Source organism: Orycteropus afer, unplaced genomic scaffold (assembly GCF_000298275.1).
Source record: "Orycteropus afer afer isolate SDZICR_OR568_19922 unplaced genomic scaffold, OryAfe1.0 scaffold00207, whole genome shotgun sequence".
Classification (NCBI taxonomy): Eukaryota; Metazoa; Chordata; class Mammalia; order Tubulidentata; family Orycteropodidae; genus Orycteropus; species Orycteropus afer.
The window spans coordinates 3,466,035-3,478,447 of record NW_006921794.1 but is presented as its reverse complement, the minus strand read 5'-3'; the positions used below and the strand labels follow the sequence as shown (position 1 = coordinate 3,478,447).

The 12,413-nt window shown below is 38.1% G+C and overlaps 1 protein-coding gene across 1 annotated transcript in view; it reads left to right on the top strand.

The window, feature by feature from the left end:
• The window catches only part of WBP4 (WW domain binding protein 4), a 33,712-nt gene that overhangs the window by 5,506 nt on the left and 15,793 nt on the right, over positions 1-12,413 (top strand). The window contains exons 5-7 of the mRNA XM_007948194.1: positions 748-915; positions 3,641-3,687; positions 4,152-4,224. Of these exons, the coding sequence (XP_007946385.1) occupies positions 748-915; positions 3,641-3,687; positions 4,152-4,224 (288 nt within the window). The remainder of the gene's footprint in view (positions 1-747; positions 916-3,640; positions 3,688-4,151; positions 4,225-12,413) is intronic.

Sequence of the window (12,413 nt, the reverse complement as noted above, 5' to 3'; positions counted from 1 at the left end):
AATCCTACTTCCATAGTGATACTGCCTCAGAAACCCAAGGAGGGGTCGCTATGAGTCGGGTTTGACTCGACGGCACATAACAACAACAACAACAATCTCATACTGATCAGTATTAGCTTGTTTAGAGTTTTTCACTGTTACCAAAATGCTGCAGTAAGCATCCTGATACTAGCTTCTTTTCATATTTACTTATCTTTTTAGGTTCAATTTCTCAAACTGGGATTGTAGAATCAAAAGTGTAAATATATGTTATATATTGATACCTAATACCAAACTGTCTGTAGAAATGTGCTAATTTGTACTTTGACTACATATACAATGAATTTATCAGATGGTATTGGGAATAACTGGCCATTCACTTGGAAAAAAGTAAAGCCATAAAAACTATCTGTTAATATTTATGTAGTCAAATTTAACCTTACTTTACTTTGTGTTCTTTTTGTAATTTGATCTGATATTTATGTTGACGTGAAAAAAACAGGAAAGGTAGGAAAGTTGGAGACAACTCCATGGCACCTAGCAACAGCTTGATAGGACTGGGTATCCCCTCATCACTTTATTTTTTATAATTTTTTTGGGTATTCTGGCATGTTTACTTTTCCAAATGAACCTTATAATACTTGTGTCAAGTTACCAAAAGATTCTTACCAAGGCTTTGATTGGAATAATGTTACTAATGTTTGTTTTATGCTAGGAGAAAAAAGTTACTACGGGCACTAAAATACCCTTCCCTCATCTTTCCTCTAGACATTTCAGAACCAAGTGTATCACCAGTAGCCAGTACCACCACACCCACTTCTGCATCAAATCAGCAAAAAGAAAAAAAGAAAAAGAAAAAAGATCCTTCAAAGGGCAGATGGGTAGAAGGCATAACCTCTGAGGGTTATCATTACTATTATGATCTTATCACAGGGGGTAAGTCATTGAGGCATAGAGCTAATGGAGGGCAATAATTGACAGTTTTATTTTGTGCTAAGATTTTTATTTAATATTGCAACATTTTAAACAATGAAAGACTATAACTACATTTTTGCCTGTAAGATAAGAAATTTATGTGTCCTTCTCCTAATGACTCATTGTCATGCTTATTCAAAGTAGTAATGGCTTCCTTCCAAATAAACTATAGCTCTGTATTTTCTCAATAAGCCATTGTTTAAGTATAAACTATAGGTTTACATGGAAATAAAGCATTTTAGATCCACCTTTGCAAATTGTAGGGTTCTTGAAATAAAATGTATTCTGTGGAAGATATTTTCTATCTAAAAGCCTCTGGGAGTCAGAAACTGATTTCTTTCTTTTGTGTGTAGCTGTCTAGGGTCATTGGGAGTTGAAATTGACTCAGCAGTTTATTTTGATATCTTCCAGGTAGAATACTTTTCTCCCCTTAATGTTTTGAATATAAATTCTAGTAAGAGACACTGATCATTTTTAGTAAGAATACCAAAAACCTCTTTTATTTTCAAAACTAGACAAATTTGGAGTTTTTACTCCATAGAAATTCTGGGATAAACAAATGCATCTGTTCTACACTTACAAACAAAATTTTGTGAAAGAGACAAACATGATAAAGAAGGTTGGGCAATCCTACTTCCGTAGTGATACTGCCTCGGAAACCCAAGGAGGGGTTGCTATGAGTCGGGGCCGACTCAACGGCACATAACAACAACAACAACAACATAGTAGAGGTACTATTAATAAAATTTTGTGGGAGCTTGAATGAATGGGGAATTAATTGTGATTAGGTGAATCATCTGAGAGGTTATCTCAGAAATTATCACAGAAACTACTTGATACATAAATTAAGATGTCAAGAATCATGCCATTTTACTCACTGTTTGTATTCCTAGTACGTAACATTCCTGGCAAAGTGCAGGCAATCATAAGAATTTTGACTTGAGTAAGATTTCAGTAGATTAAGAGGGTCCAACATTGTAGGCAGTGGGAATAATATGAACCAAGAAAGGTTTGAAAATTGATGTTTTGGAAGTAGTCATCTGGTGGAGGTGATGAAACATACAGTTTTTAAAGGTGTCGTGGCAGAAGAAAGGCTACAAAAATAGATTGGGGCATATCATGGAAAGCTAGGGAAATGATGGTGCTATTTACTGAGACATGAAATATAAGAACAAGGAATACTTTTAAGGGGGACAGTAACAAATTTAACTTTTGATATGTTGAGTTTGAAGTACGTATAGAACATTCATGTGGCAATTTTCAGTAGCTAATTGATTTAAACCTGGAGTTAGATGAATTGAGCTGGGGGATGTAGATCAGCAAAAGATGACATTAACTTTTAGGAGTAGATGAGATCACAGGGAAAGAATGGAGCAAGAGGTAAAGAAGGGAGTAACATGAAAGAAAGGGAAGGGTAGAAAAAAGAACAGCAAAATGGTTAGAATATTCACGTAGAAAATGAGATCAAACAGTTAATCATGAAGAAAGCCTTGAGTTACAAGTATTATTCTAATTATTAAGATCTTTAAAATCACAGTCAGTGTTGGGCTAAAAAGAAATAGTAATAATCTAAAGTTTGCTTACATTGATCCTTAAGTATAGTGCATGTTATAATTCAACAGTGATGATGTCATCAGTGCTTGAATGCTAGACATTACACCCGCTCCTGATTTAGCAGGAGCTCTGGTGGCGTAGTGCCTAAGGCATTGGATGGCTAACCAGAAGGCTGGCAGTTCAAACCCACCAGCCACTCCTCGGAAGATTGGGCAATCTACTTCTGTAGTGATACCACCTTGGAACCCGAAAGAGAGGTCATTATGAGTCTAATCGACTCGAAGCCAGTGTATTTGGTTTTTGGTTTTGGTTCCTCACTTAGCAACATAGTTAGGTTCCAAACACCAGGTTGTTAGGAGAAAATGGAGGATGACTACATCATTATATAACTGCCAAACCACTGAGAATTACTGACACCTTAGCCATCAAAGCAAGTGTTATTCTCTCCTTGCACCTTAGCATCTGTTACCACTAGGCATTCATCATTCATGCATGAAACAGATTTTTTACTGTTGTAAATGTGAAATGTCAGAAAATGAGATAATCCATAAGTGAAGAGTAGCCGTATAAATCTTTCTTAACTTTACTTAAAGACGTTCATTAATGATGTATTTTCTGCCTTTTGGTGCCTATTCTTGTTTTCTTTATTCATGATTTTAATTTTATGTACTCTTATTATTCTCAATGATAATTGTGTAATTCCTACATACTTGATCCCATTCCTTTTCTCAGTCATTATTTATAACATCTCTCTTTCCTCTGCTCCAGAGTGTTAAAAAACCATCCTCTTCCTTCAGAATTCATCAGTCTTGAATTCTCTGAAGTCTAACATGAATTCATGAATGCCATGAGTACCATGAAGTCTACTAATTCCTGTGAAAGTTCCATTAACTTCTAATCCTTTACTCCTTCATGTGTCCTTTTTGCTTGATTATGTAGCACTCATATTTCTCTGCACAGTACTACTGGATGTATATTCTTTCGTTTTATTTTTCAAGTATGTTTTAAACTATATACCCATAGTGCTTTGTAAGCAGTGAATATCTTGTAAACTTTAGCCAAATTAAATTTTTTGGAAAAAATTCTCTTTTTTAAGCAAAGGTTTTATAAATGTAATATGTTTTACTTTAAGCATCTCAGTGGGAAAAACCTGAAGGATTTCAAGGAAACTTAAAAAAGGTAACAAGCACATTAATAGTCTGTATGCTTTATTGTTTAAAGTGATTGGGGTTTTATAGTTTAGTTAAGAAAATTTACTTCCATATAAGGGGATTGCCCTTCCCCTCCCCAGATTTGTTTCTTTATTTCTGTAATATTTTATTAGAAGGCTGGGTGGAGGTGAAAAGATGTTTATCTGAAAATTCCATGCAGGGCAAATATTGGTCAGCTTGTAAATCATTGCTGTCCACATATCCTTGTCCATCTACAAAGAATTGTTCCTAGCTTTCAGAGGTGATATGTTCTGTCCCTGGGAAACTGGTTCATGATTAACACAAACCAAGCTCCCTAGCCATGGTTGGTACTACTACCCCTAATCCACAAGTGTCAAGAGGAAAGGAATGGGTGGCTGATTCTACCTTACCTAATCAATATATATATTCCATTGTTGTCTTAATTTATGCTGTTTTTATTCCTCTTTTCAGACACTGAAGCCTGTTTGGGTAGAAGGTTTAAGTGAAGATGGTTATACATATTATTATAATATAGAAACAGGAGGTAAGTATTACTTTTGATTATATTAACTGTCTAAAATAACACCCAAAACTGTTTATTAGCCTGTTGATGAATCAGTTGTTTTAATAGATTTATTTAAGAAGCATCTGAACTTGGTAACTTTAATATGTTGTTGTTGTTGTGTGCCGTCGAGTCGGACCCCACTCATTGCAACCCCTCCTTGGGTTTCGGAGGCAGTATCACTATGGAAGTAGATTGCCCCATCTTCCTTCCAAGGAGTGGCTGGTGGGTTTGAACCGCCAGCCTTCTGGTTAGCAGTCAAGTGCCTTAGCCACTATGCTACCAGAGCTCCCAACTTTAATATAGTGATAATATATTTCTATACCAAGTGTGTATTATTTTTTTTACAGATTAAAAACATTAATAGATGCACAACATAGTGAATATAATTAATGTCTTAGAATTGTACACTGAAAAATAGTTAAGATGCCATAAACCAAAAATATCCCCTGAAGTCTTACTTAAACCAAATAACACTTTAGCTTAACTGGGAAAGAATGTCTCTCTGAATGTTGTATTCTTTTAAGATCTGTATGTGATCAGATTGACAACAGCACCTCAAAAGATCAGCTAGGAAGCTTAGGGGTCATTTAGTTTATGTTAATATGGAAGAGCCATTCAGAATAGGAGGGTGAGGATGATCACACAATTCAAAGAATGTAATCAGTGTCACTGAATTGTACACGTAGAAACTTCTGAGTTTGGAGTGTATTCTACTGTATGTATTACTATCAACAACAAATTTTTAAAAAAAAAAAATGGCTAGGATGACTATTTTTGTTATTTATATGTTTCTTATTATATTGATTATTCCATAATAAATTATTTTAAAAAATACAATGAGAAAAAAAATTATTTATAATATGTTATGGTACACCCTGGTGTTATTCTCAGTTGAAAATGCATGTATAAATGTGTTTTCTTTAAAAAGAGACTCACTTAAATCTTCTATTCCATTAGTGGTATTTCTTAAGATTGTTTTAGAAATTAATCATTACACTGGAAGATACTTAGACATTACCTAGTTCAACTCGCCTTTCCTTTCTTTAAAAGAAAAAATTAAAGCTATTTTTGCAAAGACTGAAATTGTCATATGTTCGCTTTTACTAATTCAATTTTTCAATTATATAAATATATACAAAATATGTATTGTATTATTTGAAATGAAGATTTTATCTAATTTCATAAATATATTTGGTTTCTACTATGGTTAATTTTTTTTTTTGGCTTTGGGAGCAAATACAAATAACAATGTGCAGGAAACAGGATCATAGAATGCTAAATATCTACAAAGGGGAAAACATACAGAGCATCAGAAGAGAACCTCTAAATGACATAGAAATAAATGAAGCTAGTCCAAAATGACAGGAGCTCTGGTAGCATAGTGCCTAAGGCATTTGACTGCTAAGCAGAAGGCTGGCGGTTCAAACCCACCAGCCACTCCTCGGAAAGAAGGTTGGGCAATCTACTTCTGTAGTGATACTGCCCCGGAAACCCAAGAAGGGGTCGCTTTGAGTCAGGGCCGACTTGATGGTGCACGTAACAACAACAACGACAGTCCAAAATGGCACTGATGAAACTGCAGACTAAATTGCACAGGTTCACTCAGAGGACAATAAAGAAGGAGATACATACACTTTGTCTCATTTAGTATTCATATTTGAGGTTTTTGGGTTTTGTCTAAGGAGCTCTGGTGTCGTACTGCCTAAGGCATTTGACTGCTAACCAGAAGCTTGGCGGTTCACACTTACCAGCCGTTTCCCACGAGCCACTCTGTGGAAGGAAGATGGCGCAATCTACTTCTGTGACATTTACCACCTTGGAAACCCAATGGTGTCACTGTGAGTCTTTATTGACTCGATGGCACTAAGTTTAGTATTTTTGGGGGTGGGTTTTATCTAACTTGTGTCTCTTTTCCATCTCTCACCCCTAGAAGTCGGCTTTCTGGTGCTGGCAGCTGTATCTGCAGCATAGCTATAGTATTGGTACGGCTTTAGGGGCAGCTTTCGTTCTTAATTCCTACTCTGCACCTCTGTTGTTGTTGTTGTTAGGTGCCATTGAGTCAGTTTCCACTCATAGCGACTCTGTGTACGACAGAACTAAACACTGCACAGTCGGGCACTGTCCTCACAATCATTGCTATGTTTGAGCCCATTTTTGCAGCCACTATGTCAATCCATCTCCTTGAGGACCTTCCTCTTTTTCGCTGAACTTTTACTTTATCCAGCATGAAGTCCTTCTCCAGGGACTTCCTGATAACTACATAGATGAAGTCTTCCCATTCTCCCTTCTAAGGAGCATTCTGGCTGTACTTCTTCCAAGACCTATCTGTATATGGTTTCTGGCAGTCCATGGTATATTCAGTATTTTTCACCAACACCATAATCCAAAGGTATCAATTCCTCTTCAGTCTTCCTTACTCGTTTTCCTGCTTTTGCATGCATATTAGACAATTGAAAATATTATGGTCAGGCACACCTTACTCCTGAAAGTGCCATCTTTGCTTTTGAATACTTTAAGGAGGTCTTTTGCAGTAGATTTGCCCAATGCAGTACATCATTTGACTGCTATTATCATTGGTGTTGATTGTGCACCAACATAAAATGAAATCCTTGACAACTTCCATGTTTTCTCCATTTATCATGATGTTGTTTATTAGGCCAGGTATGAAGATTTTTGCTTTCTTTATGTTCAGGTGGAATCCATACTGCCATCCGTAGTCTTTGATCTTCATCAGTACGTGCTTCAGTTCTCTTCTTGCTTACTTTTAGTAAGTAGTGTTGTGTCATCTGCATATTGCAGGTTGTTAATGAGTCTTTCTCCAATCCTGATGCCTGCCACATTATTCTTCATACAGTCCAATTTCTCAGATTATTTACTCAGCATACAGATTGCATAAGTATAGTGAAAGGATCCAACCCTGATGCACACTTTTCCTGATTTTAAACCACATAATATTCCTTTATTCTTTTCAAATGACTGCCTGTTGGTCTTTGTATAGGCTCTGCATGAACACAAGTGTTCTGGAATTCCCATTTGTTCAGGTTACTTAGTGCTGCTCTGACAATAATATACCATAAATGGAATGGCCTTAACAAACAGGAGTTTACTCTTACAATTTGGAGGCTTTAAGTCCAAGTTCAAAATGCCAAGCTCTAGGGGCTGGGTGAAAGCCCCTCAGCCTTGGGTTTCAGCTCTGCCTCCAGCTCCCAGCCCACTAAAGCTAGATGCTTTTCTTCACTCAGACAACTGCTGGTTGCTGAGGCTGCCAAACCCAAGGTTGACAAATAAAAAGGCACAGTCCCGATGTTACCAAACCACACAGCAGGCTATTCATTCAAGTCCATTTTAAGTCCCAAGATTGGCAGAGCATGGCAGGCTGCTGAACAATGACATGGCTACGTGCAGGGTCCAAGTGTGCCATATGCTGGAGACCATTCCCCAAGGCTTCTGCTTATATACAGGAAGCAGACAGCATTCCCTAAGGCAGCTACTTGGCTGCTCCCAGTAGATTCCCCCCATGGAGTTGATGACCAGTCTCATCATGGGGAATACTACATCCAGCTGCCCAGCCACTCAACCAGGCCTAGCCAAGTTGACACAAAAACATCATCACCACACCATTCTTCACAATATTATCCATAATTTGTTATGATCCACACAGTCAAGTGCCTTTGCATAGTCAATAAAACACAGGTAAACATCTTTCTGGTATTCTTTGCTTTCAGCCACTGTGTTGCTGGGTTCTCTAGAGTAACAGAACCAGTAAAGCTTATAAATACATACAGATAAAGAGAGATTTATCTTAGGAAAATGGCTCACACTTATAGAAGCTGGCAAGTACCAGGTTCTTGGCTCAAACATCAAGCTGGGGGCTTTTCCTGACTCATGCATCTGCAGGAGCTGACGAGCTCAAAGTTGGTAGGCAGTATACTGGCTGTTGACTGACGAATGAGGAATCCAAGATCTCCAGGCTGAATGGTGGATTGTTTGCTCACAGACAGTTGTAGGCAGCGTAACAGAATCCCAATCCACAGAAGAGTGTCTCTTTCCCCAAGATGTCCATAAATATATTGTAAGCAGGCCACACACCTAGGGAAACTCCCTTTCAACAAATTGGCTGCTCAAAACATATACATCCGATGTTATGGGAATAGCCCACATCACAACTGCTTAAACCACATAGAGTTGTAGTCCAGCGAAGTTGACACACAGCTCCAACTCTCACAGCAAGATCCACCTGCTGTCAGCAGTGATATTCCTTGTTTCGCATCCTCTTCTGAATCTGACTTGAATTTCTGAAATTTCCCTGTCAATGTACTGCTGCAACCATTTTTGTATCATCTTCACCAAAATTTTACTTACGTATATTAACGACGTCATTCGATAATTTCCAGATTGTGTTGGATTGCCTTTTTTGGAATGGTCATACATATGGATTTCTTCCAGTCAGTTAGAGATGTAGCTATCATCCAAATTTCTTGGCATAGATGAATGAGCACTTTCAATGTTGCATTCATATGTGGAAACAAGTTAATTGGTATTCTGTCAATTCCTGCAGCCTTGTGTTTAACCAGTGCTTTCAGGGCAGCTTGGACTTTTTTCCTTCAGTACCATTGGTTCTTGATCATATGCTACCTCCTGAAATGGTTGAATGTCAATCAATTCTTTTTGGTACAGTGACTCTGTATATTACTTACATGTTCTTTTGATACTTCTTGCATTATTAAGTATTTTGTGCATAGAATCATTCAGTATTACAACTTGAAATTTGATTTTTTTTTCCCCAGTTCTTTCAGTTTGGGAAATGCCAAATGTGTTCTTTTATTTTATTTTATTGTGATTTGGGTGAAAATTTACAGAGCAAATTCACTTTGCATACAGCAGTTCACATACACTTTGTCTCATGACACTGACCACAATTTACCACAATGTAACAGCTTCTGCCAAGCGTGTTCTTTACTTTGGTTTTCTAACTCCAGGTCTTTCCACGTTTCATTATGTTGTTATGTTGTTAGGGGCCATTGAGTCGTGTGCAACCCATAGCGACCCTATGCACAGCAGAACGAAACACTGCCTGGTCCCGCACCAGCTCTGTGATCCTTTCTGTACCTGAGCCTATCGTCGCAGCCACTGTGTCAGTCCATGTCGTTGAGGGCCTTCCTCTCTTTCATCAACCCTCCACCTTACCAAGCAGGACATCATTCTCTAGGGAATGGTCCCTTCTGACAACATGACCAAAGTAGGTGAGACGAAATCTGGCCATTCTCACTTCCAAGGACCATTCTGGCTGCACTGCCTGCAGGACATATCTGTTAGTTTTTTTAGCAGTCCACGGTACTTTCAGCATTCTTCGCCAGCACCACAACTCAAAAGCATCAATTCTTCTTCAGTCTTCCTTATTCATTCTCCAGCTCTCACATGCATACGAAGCGATTGAAAATATCATGGCTTGTGTCAGGTGCACCCTAGTCCTCAAGGAGACATCTTAGCTCCTCAGCACTTGAAAGAGTCCTTTGCAGCTGACTTACCCAGTGCTATGCGTCGTCCAGTGTCCTCTGACTACTGCTTCCTTTGGCGTCGATTGTAAAACCAAGCAATGTGAAGTCTTTGACAGCTTCAATCTTTTCTCCATTTATCTTGATGCTGCTTATAGGTCCAGTTGTGAGGATTTTTGTTTTCTTTATAGTGAGGTATAATCCATACTGCTAATAATCCAACTGTATTCTTCAGTCTTCATCAGTAAGTGCTTCAAGTCATCCTCACTTTCAGAAAGCAAAGTTGTGTCGTCAGCATATCGATAGTTGTTAATGATTCTTCCTCCAATCCTGATGCCACATTCTTCTTCATATAGTCCAGCTTCTCAGATTATTTGCACAGCATATAGATTGAATAGTATGGTGAAAGGATCCAACCCTGACATGCTCTCTTCTTGATTTTAAACCATTCAGTGCCCCTTGTTCTGTTCGAACAACAGCCTCCTGGTCATTGTACAGGTTCCTCATGAGTACAATTAAGTGTTCTGGAATTCCCATTCTTCTCAATGTTATCCATAATTTGTTATGATCCACACAATCAAATGGATTTGCATAGTCAGTAAAACACAAGTAAACATGTTTCTGGTATTCTTTGCTTTGAGCCAATGCTTGAACAATTTCTCTTAGAAAGATTAGCACGAGGCTGGTCCCCATGAGGCGGAGGTTAAAGATGTCCCAAATGTCCAAACTACCATGCCACTCCATCATTTCAGACATTAACTCCTCCTCCTCCCAGTAATTTCCCCAGTCTTAGGGTTCTGTATTTCATTGTAATGCCTCACAGAACTCACAGACACCCAAGGGTTCGTTTTACGTAGTAGTGGTGGAGGCTGGCAGGCTGGCGAGTCCCGGGTCCGTGAGTAGGTCTGGCGGATCCTCCCAACTCTCGGAGTTTGATGAACCTCAGTCAGCAGATCAGATGACGGCTGCTGTCCCAAATCCAGGGATGAGATGAGGATGATCCAAGACACAAAGCCAGTGCAAGAGGAGAGCGAATCTTCCCAGGAGATTGTGTATACCCTCAGGGAACCTAAGGGTGGTGATTAGAATTATACCCTCTAGCAAGGCAGGACTCAAGATACATTCCACCTGTGTTGCCCCAACAGAAATAACCTAAATCTCATCACAGAGTTGACTGCCAGTCATTATAGGGAACAACTACTACCAGCTGCCCAGCCAAGTTGATAGCTGACCTTAACTACCACACCACCCCAAACAGGCATGGGTAATGGGATTTACAAAACATCACAGAATGGAGGACAATGACTAGAAGAGCCACATCAAGCAATGCACTGCAGCCAAGATCCATCTGACAGCAGCTATGATATCTCTTGTTCCACGTCCTCTTCTGAATGCAGCTTGCACTTCTGAAAGTTTTCTGTCAGTATACTGCTGCAACCATTTTTTTCAGTTATGTTCAGTAAGATCTTACTTGTGTGCATTATTAATGATATTGTTTGATAATTTCTGCATTCTGTGGGATCACCTTTCATTATAAAACTTTATATATCTTGTCTTCTCAAACCAAAAACCCACTGTCCTCAAGTTGATTGTAACTCATAGTGTTTCCTATTGGGTTTCCAAAGCTGTAAATCTTTACATAAGTAGATTGCCTCATCTTTCTCCCACAGAGCAGCTGGTGGATTTGAAACACTGACCTTTTCGTTAGCAGTCAAATGCCTTTTCAAGCCACCCTCTAAGTCTTCTGATCAGTTCTTTCATTTCATCACGCAGCCCTCTATGTAGCATTGAATTTTTTAACTCCTAAGTAGATACCTAGCCTGTGCAATGATAGAAATGTTTCTATCCCACTAAAATTGAGGTTCTAAATTTTTATGGAAGTAAAATAATACAGTAATGTAACATATCTTTATAGTTAGACCAGAGCTCAACTCATAGCTCCTTCCTTTACGACCTTTGTGATTGTTGGGAAGTAACTGAGCCTGTAGTTGCTCTTAAGCAAAGTAGAGATAATTATATATATTTTGTGGAATTGTGCTTCAAATAGTACCTAGCACATAGTAGGTAATTATTTCCTGAAAATTCTTGGTTACTTGTGTGAAATAAAAAGAAAAGTAATGATTTTCATTGCTGCTGGAAATTACCATATTAATAAGGGGCCATACATAGTGATTTGTTGTGAACAGTTTCATTTTATGCCTGTATAGTATTATTTTGCACAGCTGTCCCTTTACACCCTTAAAAGTATTCAAGTTGGACAATAAATTATAAAGTCCCTCTCCCTTTTATTTATTTTTTATTTTTATTTTTTCAGTGTTCCCTCCCTTCCCACCCCTAGAAACCAACAAAGAAAGTTTCCTTACGTATATGAACGTTTCCTTGATTTTCTATTTGCTATTTTTGGTTCTCTGTTCAAAGGACTCCCTTTAGCATCTCTTGTAAGGTTGTTCTGGTTTTAACAAATTTCCTTAGTTTCTGCTTATCTGGAAATCTCCTAATTTCACCATCATATTTGAGAGATAATTTTGCCAGGTATGTAATTCATGGTTGAAAATTTTTCTCTTTCATTTATATATACCATCCTGTTGCTGTCTTGCTTGCATGGTTTCTGCTGAAAAATCAGAGCTTATTCTTAAGCTGTCCTTTGTAGGTAACTTTTTGTTTTTCCCATGC